Here is a 24,038-nt window from a genome sequence, read left to right on the forward strand (position 1 = left end):
AATCTCAATTCTGGTCCGGAGACACAGCATTAGGCCAAAGGGCAGGGCAGGGCTGCAGCGGAACTTGAATCCAAGGCTGCAAACGCACCTTGACGGGACCCCAACAGGCATTCCTGCTGAGTGAAACATGCAGCATATCTGAACTGGGGCAGGCAGTCCGCAGTCCCTAAGCAGAGTTCCTGAGCAAGGAGTTCTACTGAGCAAAAGTGGCACCTACCTCTGAGTAAACATATGTAGAGCTGGGATGCCAGATTGCTAGGCAGTCTGGACAGACAGGGGGCATGTGGGGACAGGTGTAACCCTGGAATTTCCCCCTGGAGCAATTAAAGTACCGCTTAATAGGAATCTCCCCACCCCTCACCTTTTCCAACCTGGTTTTTGGATCCTATCCCATAGCTGTACACTTTCAGCATCTCTTGGCAGAGGGGCATAAGTATGTAATTTAAATCAACAAAGGGCACGTAGCAGGATTGCAAGGGTGTGTTCCCCCGCCCCCCCCAGGTGATGGTATGCCGTACCACAGCAACAGGGTTTTCAACATACACACACCCCTGCACTTTTTACATTGTAGGTGTTTGCAAAGCTTATGCTGTTTCGCACTTCCTAGCTCTACGTTCCTGTACAAATGCTGACCCTTTAAACATATTAGAAACGTTAGGAAGTCCCCAGCAAAACATGAGTCATAGCTCCAAAGAGAACGGACAGCATTTTGCTGACTGAATCAATATGGTTTTGGAGGCGACCGCGCCAAATCTTCCTTCCCAAACAATTACCTGAACTCTTCTCAGGTGCTCCAGTGGAGACAGAATTCAGGATCGCACATAATCACCTGGCCTTTTTAGGAGGGTTTTTTGCCTGCCAGGTTATAGAGTCAATTTTTGTTAGGTTTACGGACAAGAAGCATCACACACGATGCAACAGTATTTGTTTTTTTATTTATACTTCACTTCTACCTGCCTTTCTCGCCAATGGGGACCCAGAGCAGCTTCCTCTCCTCTGTCTTATGCACACAACAACCCCGTGAGGTAGTTTAGGCCAAGAGTATGCGACTGGCCCAGGGTCATCCAGCGAGCTTTCATGGAAGAGTGGGCATTGGAACCTGGGTTTCCCATATCCTAGTTCGGCACTCTACCACTACACCCTACTGGTTCCCATTGGAGACATGCAGAAGAAGAAGAAGAGCTGGTTTTTATATGCCGACTTTCTCTACCACTTAAGGAAGAATCAAACCGGCTTACAATCCCCTTCCCCTCCCCACAACACACTCCCTGCGAGGTAGGTGAGGCTGAGAGAGCTCTAAGAGAACTGCGACTGGCCCAAGGTCCCCCAGCTGGCTTCACGTGTAGGAGTGGGGGAAACCAACCCGGTCCACCGGCTTGGCCTCCGCCGCTCCTGCGGAGGAGTGGGGAATCAAACCCGGTTCTCCAGATCAGAGTCCACCGCTCTGAACCACGACGCCACGCTGGCCTTTAACCCTGAAGAGTGGACTGGACACTCATGCCATTCGCAAAGCAAATGCGGGTTTGCTCTTTCCGACACACGGGTGTACACGCAGGCCGGACCTGCGTCCCGCGCGTCCAGGGCTGGGGTGTCAGGGCTCCAGGGGAAGGAACACGGGGCTTGTTCGTCCCGGGTGCCCTCGCTGACCTGGGGTGGCCAGGAGCGGCCCTGCCCGGAGCGGCTCGGAAGCGCCTCCCCAGCCCGCCCGCGCCGCAACCCACAAGGGCAGCAGCGGCCGGCCAGTGGACGGGGGGGGGGGTTGGGGTGGGATGCAGCAATCTCCCCCCCCACCCCCCCCACACCCCCACCCCCGGCGCGCAAGGGTGCGGGTGGCCGCCTTCTGCCCGCCTGGTCCGCGCGCCCCGGCAGCCAGCGGAGGGACAGCCCCGCCGGCCGGCCGGCCCCGCCCGCTCCTCCCCCGACGGCTGGGCAGCCCCCCCATCGCCGGCGGAGGAGGGAGGGAGGGAGCGGCCGGCAGGCAGGCAGGCAGGCAGGGAGGCGGGCGGGCGGCAGAGCGGAGCGGCGAGGGGTCGGTGGGTGTCAGGGCTGCGGGTCCCGCCGCGCGCCGCAGCCTTCGGGGAGCGCCCAGCCGACGGAGCGGACGCGGCCCCGAGGATGCTCCCGTCGCCGGGGCTGCTGCTGCTGCTGCTGCTGCAGCTGCTGGGGGCGTGGGGGTCGGGGTCTCCGTGCCCCCCGGGCCCCCGGCAGCCCTTCGACGCGCTCTACGCGGCCGGCGTGGAGGCGCACGGGCGCGGGGACTTCGCCGCCGCCGTGCGCTGCCTGGAGCGCGCCCTGGACGCCCACCGCCGCCTGCGGGAGGCGCGCCTGGAGTGCGGGCGGCGCTGCCGGCGGGAGGCCCCCCTCCGCCCGCCCGGGGACCCCCCCCTCGCCGCCGCCGCCGCCGCCGTCCTCCGCCGCGCGCGCTGCCTGCGCGCCTGCCCGCCCCGCGCCCGCCTCGGCCCCCACTCCCTGCACGCCGCCAGCCCCGAGGTGCGCGCCGACTTCCAGCGCCGCCAGCCCTACAGCTACCTGCAGAGGGGCTACATCCAGGTAAGGGCACCCCCCCCCCCGCGCCAAGCCAGCAGAACATCTGGGAGAACTGGCGCCGTCCCCATCGGGAGGCTCCAGATGCCCCCCCGCCCCATGCACGCAGGGATTGCGCAGACGACCAACGACAGGTGGCAGCCCCTTCCTGGCTCGCAACCCCCTTCCTCTCTTTAGCCGTCCCATTTATCTGTTTTCTCGTTTGTTTACCTGCAGCCTTTCATAGAATCACAGAGTTGGAAGGGACCACCGGGATCATCTAGTCCAACCCCCTGCACAATGCAGGACATTCACAACTACCTCCCCCCCACACCTCCCCCCAATGACCCCTACTCCATGCCCAGAGGAGGGCCAAGGAGCCCTCCCTCTCATGAACTGCCTACGGTCATCGAATCAGCATTGCTGACAGATGGCCATCTAGCCTCTGCTTAAAAACCTCCAGGGAAAGAGAGCTCATCACCTCCCGAGGAAGCCTGTTCCATCGAGGAACCGCTCTAACTGTTATGGAGTTTCTTTATGAGGAAGAAACTCCATAACAGTTAGAGTGGTTCCTCGAGTTCAAGGCGGCTGACAATATAAACAAAATGTGTGTGTGAAGGGCCGTCAAGTCGCTTCCGACTCACGGTGACCCTATGAATCAATGACTTCCAAAACGTCCTACCCTTAACAGCTTTGCTCAGGCCTTGCAAACGGAGGGCTGTGGCTTCTTTGACTGAGTCAATCCATCTCATGTTGGGTCTTCCTCTTTTCCTGCTGCCTTCCACTTTTCCTAGCATTATTGCATTTCCAGTGACTCTTGTCTTCTCATAATGTGAGCAAAGTACGACAGCCTCAGTTTAGTCATTTTAGCTTCTAGGGTCAGTTCAGGCTTAATCTAGAACCTATTGATTTTATTTTTGGCGCTGCACAGTATCCGTAACACTCTCCTCCAACACCACATTTCAAAGGAATTTACATACAAATAAAGTACATAAAAACACAGAAGAACATTTTTTTTCCAGAATCACAAACCAGGTGGAGTTTACACATCCTGTCTTTAGAAAACTGCTGTCCTGGGAGAGAGAGCCTTTCCCTTCAAGAGGTCCCTGTCTGCTGAAGCCCCCCTAATCTGCTGCCTCCAGTGGTCTTGGTCTTCCTGGCTGGCCTTCCCAGCACTCCCCCCCCCCATGACTTCCCCATAGATGTGGCTGAATCCCCTCAGGGCCCTTTTCCTACAGAGAACGGGTGTGCAGGGGAGAGTTTCTTGCCTTCACCTGCTCACCGGTGCTGTCAAGCAGAGACCCTCTCTTTAACCAAAAGCCAAATATAGACACCAGGGCCCCTCCCATTTTGTCCCCGGTGGTGGGCCTGCTTGTAGGTAGAACCACCCACCAGCCCCCCACATCTTGCTCACACCAAGACAAGGGCCCCTGTCTGATCACTGTCCAGGGCTCCCTCCCTCTGGCCTGCACCGTCAGTATGAGGACAGACCTCGTATTCATAGAGTGATGCTGTATGTCTTGCCCCAAGTCTCCCTCCCTCTCCCAGTGGCATCTCCTTCCCCCTCCCCCAGATATCTGAGAGGTGGAGAAATCCAGGTGAGCTTTTCTAGTGCACACCTGTGTGGCTGTTAATTGCATAACCTCACTTTCATAATTCTCTTTCCATTGCTACTACATTAAATGCTGCTCGATCATTCAGGGTTTCCGTCTAGACACTAGGAAGAATTTTCTAACAGTTAGAGCGGTTCCTCAGTGGAACAGGCTTCCTCGGGAGGTGGTAAGCGCTCCTTCCCTGAAGGTTTTAAAGAAGAGGCTAGATGGCCATCTGTCAGCAATGCTGATTCTATGACCTTAGGCAGATGATGAGAGGGAGGGCATCTTGGCCATCTTCTGGGCATGCAGTAGGGGGTCACTGGGTGTGTGTGGGGGGAGGTAGTTGTGAATTTCCTGCATTGTGCAGGGGGTTTTGATTAGATGACCCTGGTAGCCCCTTCCGACTCTATGATTCTGTGATTCTATAGGGTCGGCATCAGCATACCCTCAGGTGGATCAGCTGCCGGGGCTCAGGATTGATGGTAGCAGCCGCTGCTCTTGGCACCCTCTGCCCATTCCCTTGCACCACCCATGGCCACCGCTGCCCGCAATGCCCGGTGCCACTGGGGAAGGGCTGCAGGCGGCTGTGGGCACGGCCAGCGGGAATGCTTGTGAGCAGACAAGCAAAGGACATTCAAGCAGGGAACTGACTTCCCGGACCCCCTGAAAACGTGGAAACCACCCTACCTACTCTTCACTCCCCCCCCTCACATGAACACTCTTCTTCCATTCAAAAGTCTGCTGTTATCCTTCAGATGAGAACACACACACCCTTCCTTATCGGTGCAACCAATCCTTTCTCCAGGGCGGGCTGGGACGCAGCTGTCTGCAAACCAAATTGCTTCTGTCTGTGCCGAATGGCTAGTAAGGCGGCAGGTGACCCCCCCTCCAAACGTGCAAGGCCACCGTCTCCTGATCCATCTGACCTTCCTGGAGGGCAAAGCGGCCGTCAAAGTTATGAAAATGTGGGGCGGGAAACTGTAGGTTCTGTCCTGTCGAGCTTCTGCTCTGAGGCAGAAAAAAAGCCATTGGTTGTGCAAGTTATCCGAACAGGCAAACGGAACGCGGCGACGCTGGGAACTGCCGGGCCGGCTGTTCTCTCGGCCTGATGGTTGGCAGCGTCTCTGTGCAGGTTTCCTGCGGGCCGTTTTCCTCTCGCTGGGCTTGGACTCCTCGGGGCCGTCCGACCCGGGACCGGGTTCCAGAGTCGTTGGTTGTGCTGGAAAGGAAATGCAGTGCGGGGGGTGGGTTAGAAGGAGCGATACATGAACCCGTTTACTCTGCAGTTGTCACATGGCGAAGCCTTGCTGGAACAGGAGGGGCCCTCTTGGATTGCCTGAATTCAGAAGCCAGGGTCTTCTAACCTGCAGAAGACTTCCGTCTTGCCGGGAAAATGTTGTTTGTGTGTTTGTTGCACCATTGAGGCTGTTCTCTCCTGTGTGCCCGTGAGGGGAGGTGGCACTCTGCAGGGGTGTGTGTATGCTGCTGACCAGAAGTGAAAGCCCCCAGCCCCAGTCTTGTCTCCACCCTGGACTCCTTGGTGGCATTTGAGCTGCAAGTCTGCAACCCGTAGGTGATAATACATGCTGCTTTGCGAGGTTGTTGTAAGGAGTGAGGAAGTTACGTCCAAGAAGTGCTTCTAGCATTTGGAAAGTGTCTTTGATGAGTAGGGTTTGTTCCCAGTGGATCTTAATTTGGAACATATTGCCTAGAAAAGTGGTGCTTAAAGATGACTGAGGTGTCCGGCAAATGTATGTGGTCTGAGATGTGCAATTCGATGTGGCCATGATGCAGACTGAAGGCACACTCTAGGCCACAGCTTGCGATATTAGATGTGGGTGAGTGTTCGATGTATTAAATGTGCATTAAAATACACACCTGTGAATATCTCTAGTATCACTCAGAGGGCTGTTGCGCAGACTGGAAAAATGTGAATTAAAGAAGGGACCAAAGAAGAAGAGTTGGTTTTTATATGCCAACTTTCGCTACCTTTTAAAATGTAGAATCAAACCGGTTTACAATCTCTTCCCTTCCTCTCCCCACAACAGACACCTTGTGAGGTAGGTGGGACTGAGAGAGTTCATAGAGAACTGTGACTGGCCCAAGATCACCCAGCAGGCTTCATGTGTAGGAGTGAGAAGACCAGCCTTGTTCACCAGATTAGAGTCTGCCGCTCATGTGGAGGAGTGGGGAATCAAACCTGGTTCTCCAGAGCACCACTCTTAACCACTACACCATGCTGGCTCAGGACTGGCCCAAATGTCCCTCTACCATTCAGTTTCCAACACTAGTCTGTCAGTTGCCTTCCATAAGCCTGAACTCAACATCTCTTTCCCCCACTCTTGGTATTTCCTCTCTCTTGGTATTTTGAGGTAGACTGTCTCTGCATTTAGAAGCTCCATTTAACTCATAGGGCAAATAACCGTTGGGTCTAGTCTCAATATGAAGATGCCTTATACTGAGTCAGACCTTTGGCCCAAAAGTCGGTACTGCCTACTCAGACAGGCTGTGGTTCTCCACATTCTCAGGCAGAGGTCTTTCACATCACCTACCACCCTATCTTTTTAAGTGGAGATACAGGGGATTGAACCTGGGACCTTCTGCATGCCAAGTAGATGCTCCGCCGCTGAGCCACGGCCCCTGCCCACGCCTCATTTGTCTAAATCCCTTTTAAAAACCATCCGGGCAGAGCCCAAATATCCCTCGTGCAGGAGGCCGGCACCAACTCACAAACGCCTGCAAGATCTAAAGGGCTGTTTTGCATGTGGGGCTCATCCTATTTCCTCTGTTAACCTCTCTCTTTCATAGACAATCCCTGCACAAAGAAAGGGATTATTATTGTTATTATTTTTAGCAGCCGGTCTGCAGTGAAGCACCCTGCACGTTGCTGGGGACCCGAGCTGCATCTTGACCCCGGCTTAGCTTCTCGGAAGCTGTAAAGGAAATGAGATTAGGTGAAACTTCCTGCTTCGTATCCCGAACAATCCCTGGGTTGGGAATGCTTGGCCGGGGGGGGGGGGGGCAGGGAGGGTCGGTGCTTTCGGTTTCTTTGTCTTGTTTGCTGATTAGTTGTGTCCGCACGGAACTGGCTCCCTTCTCTTCTCTCCCAGTGACCTTTTCTCTGCTTGCTTCCCTGCTTGCTTCCAATGGCAAAGCAGCCGCGAGAAACTCTCCCAGCAGTTGGCTGGGAGAGTCGCACATGTATCACTCCCCCACCCCCCCAAGTAAGATAATGGAAATTTCCACAACTGAGGCTCTATTTATGTAAAGTCCTAATTACTTTTAGCAGTCAATCAAGTAATTCAAGACAGAGGTTAACAATTAAGCAGGTCTTTTATTGATCAATAAGAGAGCAGATATAGCACGTGGAAGAACTCTTTTCTCAAAGTGAGAGTGTAAAGTCAGAGCTCTTCGTAGAACAAAGGAAGACAACATGTTTTATAGGTGATTGACAGACAGCACTAATGATAATTACGTAGAAGACTTTAGCCACTGATTACATGGAACGTATAAACAGATATTTATATATCCTATAGAAATCTTCGGAAGGCTTGACTATAGCTAATGATGAAGAAAAGAGAGTTAACATTCCATCATGACATTTCTTGCTCTTAAATCAAAGTTTCAGCCCCAATTAAGAAGCCTGCTTGTACCAAGCGAGAATGATCTCACATTCAGCTGACTGCCAACATGTCATCCTGACCCAGGCTTTTCAGCATTAAATGTTACTTGACCAAAGAATATAGGTTACCCATAATGCAAAGTGATTCTAGACTTGTATATGATAATATATATATGTGTGTGTGTCTTATGCTATCTGAATATACATATGTGTGTAGAATATATGTGTCTGATGCTTAGGCTCTTATATCTGAGCATGGCATCCTATATTAACTTGTGAATGTGCATATATATATGAGAGAGTATATGCTTTTCCCATAAATGAAGTTAATACAGCACTTCATCTATAGGGTTGCCAACCTCCAGGTATCAACAGAAGTATAGTGTCCAGATCACATCAAGTGATGGTATCACTTTGCTCTGGTTAGACCTCACCTAGAGTACTGTGTTCAGTTTTGGGCACCGCAATTTAAGAAAGATGTGGACAAGCTGGGATGTGTCCAGAGGAGGGCAACAAAGATGGGGAGGGGTCTGGAGACCAAGTTTAGCCTGAAGAGGAGAAGACTGAGAGGGGATAGGATAACCATCTTCAAGTACTTGAAGGGCTGTCAAATAGAGGATGGTGCTGAGTTCTTTTCTGTTGCCCCAGAAGGTCGGACCAGAACCAGCTGGTTGAAATTAAATCAAAAGAGTTTCCATCTAGAGTCATTAGGAAGAATTTTCTAACAGAGAGCGGTTCCTCAGTGGAACAGGCTTCCTCGGGAGGTGGTGAGCTCTCCTTCCCTGGAGGTTTTTAAGAAGAGGCTCGATGGCCATCTGTCAGCAATTCTGATTCTATGACCTTAAGCAGATGATGAGAGGGAGGGCATCTTGGCCATCTTCTGGGCATGTGGAGGGGACGTAGTTGTGAATTTCCTGCATTGTGCAGGGGGTCGGACTAGATGACCCTGGTGGTCCCTTCCAACTCTATGATTCGATGAGGTATTAGGTGGAGATCTCCCGCTATTACAACTGATCTCCAGCCAATAGAGATCAGTTCCCCTGGAGAAAATGGCCGCTTTGGCAATTGGACTCTATGGCACTGAAGTCCCTCCCCTCCCCAAACCCCGCTTGCCTCAGGCTCCACCCCAAAAAACCTCCCACCAGCAGTGAAGAGAGACCTGGCAACCCTATCTATTTACTTGTTTTATCTCTCACTTCCTATACAGAGTGCTGTTTACATGGCTGCCCGCTTTAATTTTCACAACAGCCTTTTGAGGTGGGTTGAGAGAGCTGCTGGCCCAAAGTCACCCAATGAGCTTCACCGCCGAGTGGGTTTGAACCAGTGTCTGTTGCGGACGAGTGTCCCAACAAGTCCTCAAGTTCGTAAAAGTGGTTTTGGATGCATGAGGGGGGAGTGGGAGGGTGAATGGATCTGGTCTGAAAGGGAAATAACTAGCTGAGTCTGAACAGGGAGCGAGACCCCGGCATACGTGACAATGGCAGTTAGCTATTGAGCTGCCTAGATTCTGCGCCTGCTGAGAGCCCCTGTTCGTACATCGCATCAGTTCTGTTTCTTTAAGAGAGCCAATGTGGTGTTGTGGTTGCAGTGTCAGACTAGGATCTGGGAGACCCAGGTTCAAATCCCAGCTTTGCCACGGAAGCTTTCTGGGTGACCTTGGGCTAATCACACACTTTAAGACCAACCTACCTCACAGGGTTGTTATGAGGATAAAATGGATGAGTAGAGAATGATGTAAGAAGAAGAAGAAGAGTTGGTTTTTATATGCCGACTTTCTCTACCACTTAAGGAAGAGTCAAACCAGTTTACAAGCACCTTCCCTTCCCCTCCCCACAACAGACACCCTGTGAGGTCGGTGGGTCTGAGAGAGCTCCAAGAGAGCTGTGACCAGCCCAAGGTCACCCAGCTGGCTGCATGTGGAGGAGTGGGGAATCAAACCTGGTTCTCCAGATCAGAATCCACTGCTCCAAACCACTGCTCTTAACCACTACACCACGCTGGCTGCTTTGAATCCCCATTGGGGAGAAAGGTGGGGTATAAATAATGTAAATAAGCTTAAAAGAGGACTGGTAAGCATTTTCAACTTAGGCTGAAAAGTGGGCTAAAATTTAATAATTGCACTATAAGAGCGTAGGGTTGCCCACCTCCAGGTGGTGGCTGAAAATCTCCCAAAATCACATCTCATCTCCAGACTACAGAGATCAGTTCCCCTGGAGGAAAGGGCATCTTCGGACGGCAGACTCTCTGGCATCACGTCCCTGCTGAAGTCCTTCCCCTCCCCTGGCTGCACCTCCCAAAATCTCCAGGATTTTCCCAGAGCTGGCAACCCTAAGAGCAAGTGAGATCTGCATATAGTGAGAATCGCTGCAGACATCGATGCCTGTGTCCAGATAGTCAGAAAATATCTGCTGGGGGAAAAGCCTTGAATGTTCCCTGCCCAAACCCCAGTTCTGCACCTAATGATGGAAGTTTTCTTCACACAGGGCCTCCTGGTGCCTTTGGGGCCCCACCCTTGTAGGTCCAACCCCCCAGGCATCAACCCTGGTGGGCTTAACTTTCTTCTCCTTTATTGGGTCCTTTTGAAATTGTATGATATTACAGGCGATGGGGGACTCGCCCTGTTTGCCACATCAGTTCTGCAGCTGTGGTTCCCCTGTGCCTTTTAAAATTAGAGGGCCCTTGGGGAACATCCTTTGAGGAAACCAAAGTCCACCGTGCAGCTGAGAGTTAAATCCCTCGAGGAAGGGAGGTCACGCTTGTCTCCCACTAAACATTTCCTAGTTCTTGCCTGCGCGCTCCCACCGCTTTATTTTCCAGTCCCGCTTCAGCCAATCAGCTCTGATTCGCGTTGCTTTTTTGGGTGGGGTGTGTGTGTTGTATACCCAGCACAAGCAGCGAAATCGGTCTTCTCTCCTGCATGTGGCCAGGTGTCCACACAAAGCTTCTGGGCCTTTCCATACCTTCACACAACGCATGGTTCGATGGTGGAACTCCCTGCTCCAGGATGTGGTGATGGCTTAAAACTTGGAAGGCTTTAAGAGGGGAGTGGACAAATTCATGGAGAAGAGGGCTATTCATGGCTATTAGTCAAAATGAATACTAGTCATGATGCATACCTATCCTCTCCAGGATCAGAGGAGCAGGCCTATTATATTGGGTGCTTTGGAAGACAGGCAGGATAATGCTGCTGCAGTCGTCTTGTTTGAGGGCTTCCTAGAGGCACCTGGTTGGCCACAGTGTGAACAGACTTCTAGACTCAATGGACCTGGGTCTGCTCCAGCAGGGCCTTTCTTATGCTCTTATGTTCATACCTCCAGTTTCTGCCAAAGCTCTCTCTCCCCCCCCCCCAAGTAGGAGGAGTGGGCACAGCCTTGAGCATGGCAAACCGCTGACTCGAGGGAATTGCTGGGAACACTTCTGCCCGTGGGCAGCTCGGCTCGCAGAACTCCTTGCGCTGCCTCCCATGAGTCAGCAGAAATGCCTGGCCAAGAATAACAGGCGATTTTCATGGGAAAGGTTAAAGGCCCATCAATTAGCGAAGAATATTTCTCTTGTTCTTCCCCTGCTCCAGCTTTTTCTCCTGGGGCTGTGCCAACGCCGATAAAAACTGTTCTAATGTTTGGCTTCCCGGTGGGAGCTCTGAGGGAGACTCGGGCAGGCTTTTAAAAGCATGCTTACCATATGGGATCCTGTTTAGCTTTGGGCTATCTTTGTGTGTGCAGTTGTGTGTGCAGCATCCTTCCAGTTTGCATGTGTGTGTAAAGTGCCTTCAAGTCACAGCCGACTTATGGCGACCCTTTTTGGGGTTTTCATGGCAAGAGACTAACAGAGGTGGTTTGCCAGTGCCTTCCTCTGCACAGCAACCCTGGTATTCCTTGGTGGTCTCCCATCCAAATACTAACCAGGGCTGACCCTGCTTAGCTTCTGAGACCTGACGAGATCAGGCTAGCCTGGGCCATCCAGTTTGCATACAGGTGCCTTTTCCCTTTCCTGCACTAATTTCTCCGGAGAGCTTTAAAGATATTGAAGTGGTGGGGAGAGGAAAAATCCATGAAAAATGTGTCTAGGATGGTATGAAACAGGCAAGTGCAAAATGGGTGTTTGTATGTGAGAAAAGGAGCACAGAAGAAGGAGAAGAGTTGGTTTTTATTTGCTGACTTTCTCTACCACTTAAGGGAGACTCAAACCAGCTGACAATCACATTCCCTTCCCCTCCCCACAACAGACACCCTGTAAGATGGGTGGGGCTGAGAGAGCTGTGGCTGGCCCAAGGTCACCCAGCTGGCTTCGTGTGTAGGAGTGGGGAAACAAATCCAGTTCACCAGATTAGGGTCCGCTGCTCATGTGGAAGAGTGGGGAATCAAACCCGGTTCTCCAGATCAGAATCCACCGCTCCAAACCACTGCTCTTAACCACTACACCATGCTGGCTCTCTAAATTTGAAGATTTAGGAATGAATGTTTTCAAGTGTCAGCACACTAAATTTGAAGGATCGTCTCCTTCCATATGTCCCACTGTGCAAACCATGGTTGCCAGGCAGCCATCCATTGGCTCTCCCACCACTCAGGGCGGTCTGGGGTTGCCAACTCCAGGTTGGGAAATACCAGGAGATTTGGGAGGTGGAGCTTGAGGAGGGCGGGTTGAAATTAAATCAAAAGAGTTTCCTCCTAACAATAGGAAGAACTTTCTAACAGAGGGATTCCTCAGTGGAACAGGCTTCCTTGGGAGGGGGTGGGCTCTCCTTCCCTGGAGGTTTTTAAGCAGAGACTGGATGGCCATCTGTCAGCAGTTCTGACCTTAGACAGATGATGAGAGGGAGGGCATCTTGGCTGTCTTCTGGGCATGGAGTAGGGGTCACTGGGGGTGGGGTGGGGAGGTAGTTGTGAATGTCCTGCATTGTGCAGGGGGCTGGACTAGATGACCTTGGTGGTCCCTTCCGACTCTTATGATTCTATGAAGGCAGGGCTTGGGGAAGGGAGGGACTTCAATGCCATAGAGTCCACCATCCAAAGCAGCCATTTTCTTCAGGTGAACGGATCTCTATCACTTGGAGATCAATTGTAATAGCGAGCGATCTCCAGCTACCACCTGGAGGTTGGCAACCCTAGGGTGGCCCATCTGCATTGACCAGAGCCCGGACCTTTTCCATTGTGGCTCCAGCTCTGTGGAATGGGCTCCCTGAAAAGGTGAGGGCTCTCCTCCTTGGAGATGATCGGGAGGAGCTACAAGACCTGCCTGTTTGACAAGACTTTTGAGGGGGTTTAAATGGCAGGTATCTTTTAAGGAGGGGGGAAAGATATTTGGGGTTTGTTATTTTATTTTGGTTTTAATTGGAAATGTTTTTAAACTGTTATTGTCAGTTGCCTTAAACCAGGAGGATGGGTGGGATGTAAGTTTTAATTGATAAATAAATGCATTTGCAACAGAAAGAGAGGACCGGGACTTTGGCCATCGTGAGTACCAGCCCAGGTGTGTCGTGGTGTAGCTGGCGTCTCTTGGCAATGAAGAATGGGGGAGGGGCTGTGGCTCAATGGTAGAGCACATGCTTGGCATGCAGAAGGTCCGAGGTTCAATCCCCGGCATCTCCAGTTAAAGGGTCTAGGTAGGTAGGTGATGTGAAAGACCCCTGCCTGAGACCCTGGAGAGCTGCTGCCTGTCTGAGTAGACAATACTGACTTAGATGGACCAAGGGTCTGATTCAGTAGAAGGCAGCTTCATGTGTTCATGTGTTCAACTGCCACCATCAGTCCCATATTGAGCTCCACCTCATAACATTTTAGGCACACTTCAAGGGGTGAAACCAGCATGTCTTATGTGCTTCCGCACCTCTGTGAACTTCAGCCAGTGACGTAGAGCAGGAAATAGGAAATGCGGAATGCAGGGACTTCATGCATCCCTGGGAAATGTGCCAAAATATTCCTGAGGGAGAGGGGAAAGAACAGGATGTGGGACTGTTTTCGGGGACTGCCCTACGTTGAGCACAACGTAAGAACCTCGCAAGAGCCCAGCTGGATCAGATTAAGGAGGGTCCATCCAGCCCAGCATCCCATTTCAAGCAGCAGCCAACCAATTTCCCTGGAGAGTCAACAACACGTAGTCCGTCCCCAAGAGCTCCTCCTAACAGTTGTGGTAGCAAATTGGATTAGGCCACAGATGTAGGGGAAAATTTCACAATCCTGTAGTAGCATAATGTCAGCCTCATGAGAGCCCGCGGTTAAGAGTGGTGGACTCTAATGTGGCGAACCAGGTTGGTTTCCCCACTCCTACACATGAAGCCAGCTGGGCGACCTTGGGCTAGTCACAGCTCTCTCCGCCTCACCTACCTCACAGGGTGTCTTCTGTGGGGAGAGATAGGGAAGGAGATGGTAAAGTGGAGGAGCATCTGGCTCAGTGGAAAAGCATCTGGTTGGTATACAGAAGTTCCCAGGTTCAGTCTCCGGCATCTGCAGTTTAAAAAGACCAGGCAATGAAAGACCTCTCTGCCTGAGACCCTGGAGAGCCGCTGCCAGTCTGAGGAGGCAATACTGTCTTTGATGGACCAAGGGTCTCATTCAGTATAAGGGCAGCTTCATGTGAGGAGAGATGTTAGTCTGCATGAGGCTTCCTAATGGTCTACATCCTCCTGTCACCCGAGAGCCTGTTTGTACCAGAAGTCCAGTAATCCTGGGAAGATCAGGATAGCAGTGGAGGGAAGTATTATTGGAATGTCCAGCCCACTGCCTGAACAAAGAAGAAGAAGAGTTGGTTTTTATACCCCACTTTTCTCTACCTTTAAGGAGTCTCAAACCGGCTTACATTTGCCTTCCTCTCCCCACAACAGACACCTTGTGAGATTGGTGGGGCTGAGAGAGTTCGGAGAGAACTGTGACTGGCCCAAGGCCACCCAGCAGGCTTCATGTGAAGGAGTGGGGAAACCAACCTGGTTCACCAAATTAGAGTCTGCCGCTCATGAACAAATGAGCACAGGAAACTGCCTTATACTCTTGGCCCATCAAAGTCAGTATTGTCTACTCAGACCAGCAGTGGCTCTCCAGGGTCTCAGGCAGGGGTCTTTCACACCACCTACTTGCCTGGTCCCTTTAACTGTAGATGCCGTGGATTGAACCTGGGACCTTCTGCATGCCAAGCATGTGCTCTACCATTGAGCCACAGCCCTCATGTGGAGAAGTGGGGAATCAAACCTGGTTCTCCAGATTAGAGTCCACCACTCTTAACCACTATACCACGCTGGCTCTCCACCAATCATAGCTCTACCAATCATGTGCAAAACATTTTGATCAGCCACGTCTGTATGGCCATGATCTTGTGTTGTGCTCAGTCAAGCATTTTCTGGGTGGTCTTTCGCTGGCTTGCTTGGTGGTAAAACCCGCATTCTAACGCTCCTTTTGGCTTCTCAACTGGAATTAAATCATAATGGTATCCTGAGGCATCACACACACGCATATGAAGCTGCCTTATACTGAATCTGACCATCAGTCCATCAAAGTCAGTATTGTCTACTCAGACTGGCAGCGGCTCTCAGGATCTCCGGCTGAGGCCTTTCACATCATTTGCCACCTGGTTCTTTTAACGGGAGATGCTGGGGATTGAACCTGGCAGCTTCTGCGTCTTCCAGTGCATCATCTCTGCCTATTATTTATTTGTTACTCTTGGACAACCTGCATTGCAGGGCTGAGATTCTGTAATAAAGAGGATGCTTTTATGTGTAGTGGTCTCGATCATGAAGAAAAGTCACCGAGGCCAGGAGAGAGATTCTGTACAACCCCCAAAGAAAGATGCAGAATGTATCTTCAAGAATCTTCAAGGGGTAACTGTGTGTGTGTGTGTGTGTGTGTGTGTGTGTGTGTGTGTGTGTGTGCGGGGGGAGGTAGTTGTGAATTTCCTGCATTGTGCAGGGGGTTGGACTAGATGGCCCTGGTGGTCCCTTCCAACTCTATGATTCTATATGTGTTCTTTGTACATAAGATTCTATGGTGGGGGGGAATCCTGTTTAGATTTGTGTAAGTCCCCTGGAAATTAGAAGAAACTGCTCCTCAGGCTGAATCTCACCTTTGAAATTATTCACGGATCTTTATTTTAAAAAGAAACCAGAGGAGTGAGATTCATTTGACGCTGTTCCTCCTCTCCCCTTTTTCCCTTTTTTTGGCATGTCTGTTGTTCCAAATTGTAAGCTGGGCTTGAAATGCTAAAGAAAACCGAAGAGTAGTAATTGCTGTAATAATAAGGAATTTGTAGTATTCGTTGGCATTTAGCTCTGGAGTAATTGTGCTCAGCTGGTGAAAAACTGAGAAGTTCCTTGCTGGGATTCTTGGACATACTCTTAGCAAAGCCGTCATTTGGAGTTCTCAACCCTAGATAAACGGATCGCTGTATGGAGGGTGGCTAAAATTACTACGGGACTGAAATAAATCCCAAGGCACTGAAAATACTTTGACCTGACTGGATGAGTCAGTGAATAGTGGCAGCGGAGTGAGCTTCTCAGACTGCTGGCTGATTCATTATTTCAGAACGTCTCCCATCCAGTGGGGGATTTCCACAGAAATTCAGAGAAGCTGAGTTTCTAACTAGCAGTATTTGTGGTGTTTGTTACTCCAGTTCTCTAGCTGTGTGGGTATGCTGTGGCCTTGAAATTGGGAACATGCTTCTTGTGATCTCTCGGCCATCTGGAGTAGTAATATCTTAGCGTTAATGTAACTCTGCATTACCACCGGATAAGAGTGAGTTATACACCCGCCAGAGTGTAACAGAACTCTTTGAATTCCAAGGGAGTAGATAATTTCTGCAGCCGCCCAAATGATCCAGCGGCCATGCAAAAAAAAATGAAGATGGTTGCATTTGCAAAGTCCTAACCATGGCAACCTGCTCTTTTGGAATGGGTGGTGGAGGTACCTGTGTGGCTGTGTGTAATGGGGGGGGGGGGGGAGGAAGCAAAAAAATAGCTGAGTCCCCATTCTGAAGCAACCCCCCTTTTCTCCTCCATGCCAAGTAAGTCAGCAATGAGCCCCACAGAGATCTTGCATCAAAGGTTTTTGATTTCGTGGTGGTGGAAAGGGCAATCAAGTCACAGCTGACTTATGGTGGCCCAGTAGGGTTTTCAAGGGAAGACTTACAGAGGTGGTTTGACCATTGCCTGCCTCTGCGTAGCAATCCTGGTCTCCCTTGGTGGTCTCCCAACCAAATACTAACCAGGACCGACCCTGCTTAGCTTCCAGGGTCTGATGAGATAGGGCCAGCCTGGACTATCCAGATCAGGGGAAAGCGCTGTCAAGTCGCAGCTGACTTAGGGTAACCTTGGGTGGTTTTCAAGACAAGAGACGAACAGAGGTGGTTTGCCATTGCTTGCCTCCGCTTAGCATACCTGGACTTCCTTGGTGGTCTCCCATCCCAATACTAATCAGGGCCGACCCTACTTAGCTTCCAAGATCTGAAAAGATCAGGCTAGCCAGGGCCATCCAGGTCAGGTTTTTGATTTGTGTGTGTTAAGTGCCCCAGGAATTAATGTCCTCCAAAATGTCCTTTTATTAACATTCTTGCTCAGGTCTGTCAAACTGTGGTCAGTGGCTTCCTTGATTGAGCCAATCCATCCAATGTGGTGCCTTCCTTTAGCCAGCCAATAATAACAGCAATTAAACTGCCCCCCTCCCAGACAGCCCTGCTGTGCCCAGTTCATAACATGGACTTTTCCCTTCTTCCATGGATGGGATGTGTAAACCCACATCTTTCCAGGCAAACAAAGAGCTCTCTCAGCCCCACCTACCCCACAGTGTGTCTGTTGTGGGGAGGGGAAGGGAAGGAGATTGTAAGCCGGGTTGATTCTGCCTTAAGCGGTAGAGAAAGTCTGTATATAAAAACCAACTCTTCTTCTTCATCATCTGCTCTAAAGTAAAAGCAGCTCAGCTGCCCTGGTTGGGATAAGATTCTCTGATGTGATCGACAGATATCCCATTGTACTGCTGCTAATAACAGGCCCGGCCAGGTGCAAAGAAGGGGACAGGCAGAGCGATCCGAGCCTTTTTATGACAGGCCACGGTTCATTTCCCCTCTGCGCAGGCAGAAAAGGGATGAAATGAAACACCTCTGTGTTCTCGGCACACCTGATCGGAAGGAAGTCTGTGGGTGAGCTGAGAAGCTGAACAGCGACCCCAGCACCTATTTGTGAGCGGAGGAACAAAGGCATAAAACAGGCAGTCCGTAATTGCAGTGGCCGAAGGGAAACTTTGTGACTGTGTTCAAAAAGGGCAAGAGTCCAGTAGCACCTTAAAGACTAACAAAAACATTTTCTGGTAGGGTATGAGCTTTCGTGAGCCACAGCTCACTTCTTCAGATACAGCTAGAATGTGAATCCATCGGTCTTTAAGTAGAGGAACAGTATGTAAATGTGAATAGCAGGCTTGATGGGATTAGGTGTGATATGCAGAAGAGTCTGTGATGTCCAGGGGAGAGATGGGTGTGGAGAAATCAGCATTGGTAATGGGCCATGAATGCAAGGTCTTTATTCAGCCCAGGTAAATGCATTGACTTTAGTTTGAATATCAACTGTAATTCAGCAGCTTCTCTTTCCAATCTCCCTTTAAAATTCCTTTGTAAGAGAACTGCTACTCTTAAATCTGCAACAGAATGTCCTGGAAGGTTGAAATATTGTGGTTTCTGATGTCAGACTTATGTCCATTTAACTTATGTCCATTTGTGACTGTGGTGCTTCAAACGTCATTGGGACAGATGGGGAGACTCAGAGGGAGGGGGCCTCTGCTTGGCATGAAGAACACCCCAGGTTCAGTGCTTTTTAAAATATATATATATATTATGTAAGATATAACGGGTACAGAAGGAAAACAGGGAAAGGGAAAAATGTAAACATCTGACATATGATAAAAAAACCTGAAGATAAAGGTTCTAATGCAGAACAGGCAAATAACGTTACCTTGTTTTTCATTGCATGGGCAGGTTATCTAAATAGCATATACAGAAAATAATCCCTATCTGTGTCTACTTAGTGTGTTAACAAACCTAATATCTATGGATAGAGTTAGAATTACATTGTAATACAATCAACTAAAATCTCATCTTTCACTTTCTCGTTGTTAACCTTGAGCCTTGATATAATTATAAAACAGTTTCCACGTCTCATGGTGCTGCTCAAAAGCAGCATCGTTATTTGTATTTATAATGTTGGTCATTTTTTGCCATAATAGCGTATTCCATTAATTTGTCCTTCCATTCTTCTGTATCCGGAATGAGTGATTGTTTCCATTTCCTCGCTAAAACCACCCTCACAGCAGTGGTGCCGTATTTGAATATTTCTTTAAATCGTGTAGAGAGTTCTGCAGGTATAATACCAGGTTCAGTCCTTGTAGACGATGTGAAAGACCTTTCCCTCCCTGAGATCCCAGAGAGCGTCTGCCAGTCTGAGTAGACAATACTGCCAGTCTGAGTGGCTGCCATCTGAGTAGACAAATGCTGATCTAGAAGGACCAGTTCAGTGCGATGCAGCTTCATCTATGTCTTTGTAGGCCACTTTTAACTTCTGGGGAAGGCTTTCAGAGGGCCGCTAGCAGTCTGCAGGAGCCAGGCAGCTCGACCCTGTTCAGTGAACACGCGCCTGAACACATGAAACTGCCTTATATTGAATCAGACCCTTGGTTTATCAAGGTCATTATCATCTACTCAGCCTGAATCAGACCCTCAGTCCATCGTGGCCCTTACCGTCTTCCCAGACTAGCAGAGGCTCTCCAGGGTTTCAGGCTGAGAGTTATGAGAGGGCAGAAAAACAAAATTCTCTTTCAAGCTCCAAAAGAAGAAAAAGAAAAGACCAAACTCTTGGCTGAACATTCCCAGAGGCTGAAAGCTCAGAGCCCCATAAGCGTGACTCCAGATGTCCGGGAGCTGCGAGGAGAGACGGCCCCAGGACTTGTGCACAAGGTGGCAGGCGGGCAGGCAGCCTGGAAGCAGGGGAAACAGACCCCCGCCTGCTCTTGCCTGCCTCTTGTTCCAGGTGCCCAGAGTCATTTTTGCCCAGTCTACGGAGGGGAAGGAAACGTCAGCCTGGCCAAGAATTTGGTGCTTCTCTGAAAACCCAGGCCAAGCCCTGCACACGCCTGCTCATCCCATCAGGGACACAGGGGCCAGAATTCTCTGGCTGCCTCCGACTCGCCCCTCGTCCAGCCGGGTGGTGAGGACAGTGTCCCAAATTAGCCTTGGTGGAAAAATTACCCCACCTGCCAGACCACTTATATGAGCCCTAACGAGTCGCGTCTGCCTCACTCTGGTTATGTCATCCAGCTCAGGACCATGGAAATGCCGCGGCAAAAGCAGAGGGCATCGGGAACATGGGTTTCGTCTTAATCATGCAAGTTGATTTTTGGACATTGTCCTCAGCCTCCTAAGAGATGGGGGGAGACCAGCACAAGCCAAGCCTGGGCACACTCGAACACACGAAGCTGCCTTGTACTGAATCAGGCCCTCGGTCCATTGAGGTCAGTATTGTTTTCCCACACTACCAGCCACTCTCCGGGGTCTCAGGCAGAGGGCTTTCACATCACCTACTGCCTGGTCCTTTTAACTGGAGATGCTGGGGAACTGAACCCAGGACCTTCTGCAGGCCAAGAAGATGCTCTGCCACTGAGCTGCACAGCCCCACATACACAACTAACCTAGGAAACACTTGAAGCTGCCTTATGCTGAATGAGACCCTGGGTCCACCAAGGTCAGTATTGTCTAATCAGACTGGCAACAGCTCTCCAGGGTCTCAGCCTGAGGTCTTTCAGATCACTTATTGTGTGAGTGTAAAGTGCCGTCAAGTCACAGCCGTCTTATGGTGACCCCAGCAAGGGACTTTCAAGGTAAGCAATTAAGAGGAGGTGGTCTGCCATTGCCTTCCTCTGCAGAGTCTTTCCTGGAGGATTCCCTTCCAAGTACCAGCCCTGCTTAGCTATTAAGATCTGATGAGATCATTACAACCTAAGAACATAAGAAAGGTCATGCTGGATCAGACCAAGGTCCATCAAGTCCAGCAGTCTGTTCACACAGTGGCCAACCAGGTGCCTCTAGGAAGCCCCCAAACAAGACGACAGCAGCAATACCATTCTGCCTGTGTTCCACAGCACCCAAGATAATAGGCATGCTCCTCTAATCCTGGAGATAATAGTTATGCATAATGACCAGCATCCATTTTAACTAGTCGCCATGAATACCCCTCTCCTCCATGAACCTGTCCACTCCCCTCTTAAAGCCTTCCAAGTTGGCAGCCATCACCACATCCTGGGGCAGGGAGTTCCACAATTTAACTATGCATTATGTGAAGAAATGCTTCTTTTTATCTGTTTTGAATCTCTCACCCTCCAGCTTCAGCAGATGACCCCACATTCTGGTATTATGAGAGAGGGAGAAAAGTTTCTCCCTGTCTACTCTCTCCACACCATGCATAATTTTATAGACCTCTATCATGTCTCCCCTTAGATCAGGCTCCACCATGCTGCCTTCCTTCTCCACATCACTTTATACCTGATCCCCTTTAACTGAAGATGCCGGAGATTGAAACTGGGACCTGCTGCATGCCAAGCAGAGGCTCTGCCACTGAGCCACGGCCCCTCCCTTGATGGTGATGAGGAAGATGGCTGCCAACTTGGAAGGCATCTTGGCCATCTTCTGGTCACTAGGGGTGTGGGGGGGGGAGGTAGTTGTGAGTTTCCTGCATTGTGCAGGAGGTTGGACTAGATTACCTTGGTGGTCCCTTCCAACTCTATGATTCTATGATTCTATGGACGTTTGAGTAGGCCACCAGTGAGCTGGTGCCCGGCAGCAGTGGCTCCTGTAACAGACTAAGCCACTCCAGAAAGTCATTTCAAGTTCACAGGGGAAGATGTGTCAGGATTTTGTATTTAAGTTTCCTTCCTGAGTTCCTTCTGCCCACTCTTCGGGTGCTGCTTTGGATCTCAGAGCTGAATGTTTGATACACTGTGGGGTGGGCTGAAGGAACACTGCCTGCAGAGCCAGGCTTGCTGGTTGCTCATGAAGTTTGGCTGTGCCCCAAGAGGTGGGGCAGGCAGCAGGGCTGAGCGTGGTCTCCCCACATGTGCAGGCAGGAATGCTTTTGTGTTGTTTGCAAACCTTGGCCTTCGGCCAGGCCCGCTTGCAGCTGGTGTTACACAACATGTGTACCAGGCTGGGCGATGACTTACGGATGGATAGCTGGCGGCAGACGGGATGTTCAGCCAGAGGGCAAAGGGAGGGAGGGAGGGAGGGGTGGAGGCGTTCGGATGCCCTCCAAAACCTCTCGCATGGATTCAGCCAGATCTGAAAAGCAACTTCAGACCCAATGTTGCCAAAGGAACGTGCAGCCGTGCGTGCCGAAATGGAGACTTGTGAGGCTGTTCCCGCTAATTATGCCACTGATGTTTGCTTCAGCCTGGATGGGCTTTGTTCCCTCTTCATTCCAGTGGGTGTTCAGCAGACTTGCTCTTAATTGACTCAGAGACCAGAATGGGGTTGTCTTAGAATCAACGAATCATAGAGTTGGAAGGGACCACCAGGGTCATCTAGTCCAACCCCCTGCACAATGCAGGAAATTCCAAACTACTTCCCCCCCACACCCCCAGTGACCCCTACTCCATGCCCAGAAGATGGCCAAGATGCCCTCCCTCTCATGATCGGCCCAAGGTCATAGAATCAGCATTGCTGACAGATGGCCATCTAGCCTCTGCTTAAAAACCTCCAGGGTTGTGTCCTCAGTCCTCAGGGTTCAAATCATTGCCCCTGGGATACATGGAGCCTGAGAAAAAGGGTGAACCTCCCTTTTCCACTGGTGAAAGCAGGGTGGGAGGGAAACCAGAAGCTTCTTCGCCGCATCTTGCAGCACCAGCAAATCAGGGTTTTTAAGGTGAGTTCCCCTCCCCCTCCAGGGGAACTGATCTCTGTAGTCTGGAGATCAGTTGTAATTCTGGGACATCCCCTGGCTCCACCTGGAGGTTGGCAAGCCTAGGTTAAATGGCTCCAGTCCATATCCATAAGGGCCCTGGGAATCCTGGTTTCAAACCCAATACTCTTGGATTGGCCATAGGGTGACCCTCCTCTAGGGCCTTCTGTCTTTACAAGCAGTAGAAAGGCATGCTGGAAAAATAGCATTGCCTCTGAACAAGGGTTATCTGTAGGCTAGCCTTCGAAACTGCCTCGCTGCTATTTTAATCAACATACTTCTGTTTTCCACAGCTATTTCCAGACCTTTTCTGACCTGAATGGCTTACAACTGTGCTTTGCAAAAGCCATTTGAAGTTTTCTTGGAGCTGGGAAAAGAACTGCATTAAAGCTCAGTCCCAAATGACCGCTTTTGGCTGGTTTTGAGCCCCCAAAGCAGAGTATGGACACATTTGTTCTTGATCCCTTCCTGACAAATGTGAGTCGTACACATGCCAATGGTAGAGTATCCTTGAAATGAGAGCCTTCAGATAAGGAATTAATGGTTTTCAAATTTCAAACCCTCTTGCTAACATTCCTTCCAGAGCCACCAATCATCTTTTGCTTGGCATAAATATAGAGGCTGTTCCTTTTTAACTCAGTAGATTCCAAAGTTTCTCCTCCCTCCCACAAAACCAAGTCCCGTTTTTAGACACAGCAGCCTCTCTTGGAGGGAGTGGATGTCCCAACTTATGGATGTCCCAACTTAGCCGGCCATGACCATGGGAGGTAAAAACTGCATGTGGAATCAAGAAACACCTTACATGTTTCTGCATTCTCGTTGCCTTTGGCAGCCATGAGAACAAGACATTTGCATAAAAATGCATACTAACTGGTGTTCTCAAGTCTGAAACAGAATCTGCAGGCCGTGGAATGGACCTCCGATAAGCCTGGAGGCTGCAGATCCCTGGTTGATTTAGAGGTCATTATCCAAGATTGCACAGGGACGGTGGCTCACTGGAAGAGCCTCTGCTTGGCATGCAGAAGGTCCTGGGTTCAGTCCCCAGCATCTCCAGTTAAAAGGACCAGGCAGTAGGTGATGTGAAAGCCCTCTGCCAGAGACCCCGGAGAGTGGCTGGTAGTGTGGGAAAACAATACTGACCTCAATGGACCGAGGGTCTGATTCAGTACAAGGCAGCTTTGTGTGTTCGAGTGTGCCTAGGCTTGGCTTGTGCTGGTCTCCCCCCATCTCTTAGGAGGCTGAGGACAATGTCCAAAAATCAACTTGCGTAATTAAGATGAAACCCATGTTCCCAATGCCCTCTGCTTTTGCCGCGGCATTTCCAGGGTCCTGAGCTGGATGACATAACCAGAGTGAGGCAGACGCGACTCATTAGGGCTCATATAAG

At 50.6% G+C, this 24,038-nt stretch overlaps 1 protein-coding gene across 1 annotated transcript in view; it reads left to right on the forward strand.

Moving 5' to 3' along the window:
* Window positions 1-2,115: 2,115 nt before the first annotated feature.
* The window catches only part of P3H2 (prolyl 3-hydroxylase 2), a 122,084-nt gene continuing 100,161 nt past the window's right edge, over window positions 2,116-24,038 (forward strand). Inside the window, exon 1 of the mRNA XM_056849884.1 lies at window positions 2,116-2,550. Within this exon, the coding sequence (XP_056705862.1) occupies window positions 2,116-2,550 (435 nt within the window). The remainder of the gene's footprint in view (window positions 2,551-24,038) is intronic.

Source organism: Euleptes europaea, chromosome 5 (assembly GCF_029931775.1).
Source record: "Euleptes europaea isolate rEulEur1 chromosome 5, rEulEur1.hap1, whole genome shotgun sequence".
Classification (NCBI taxonomy): domain Eukaryota; kingdom Metazoa; phylum Chordata; class Lepidosauria; order Squamata; family Sphaerodactylidae; genus Euleptes; species Euleptes europaea.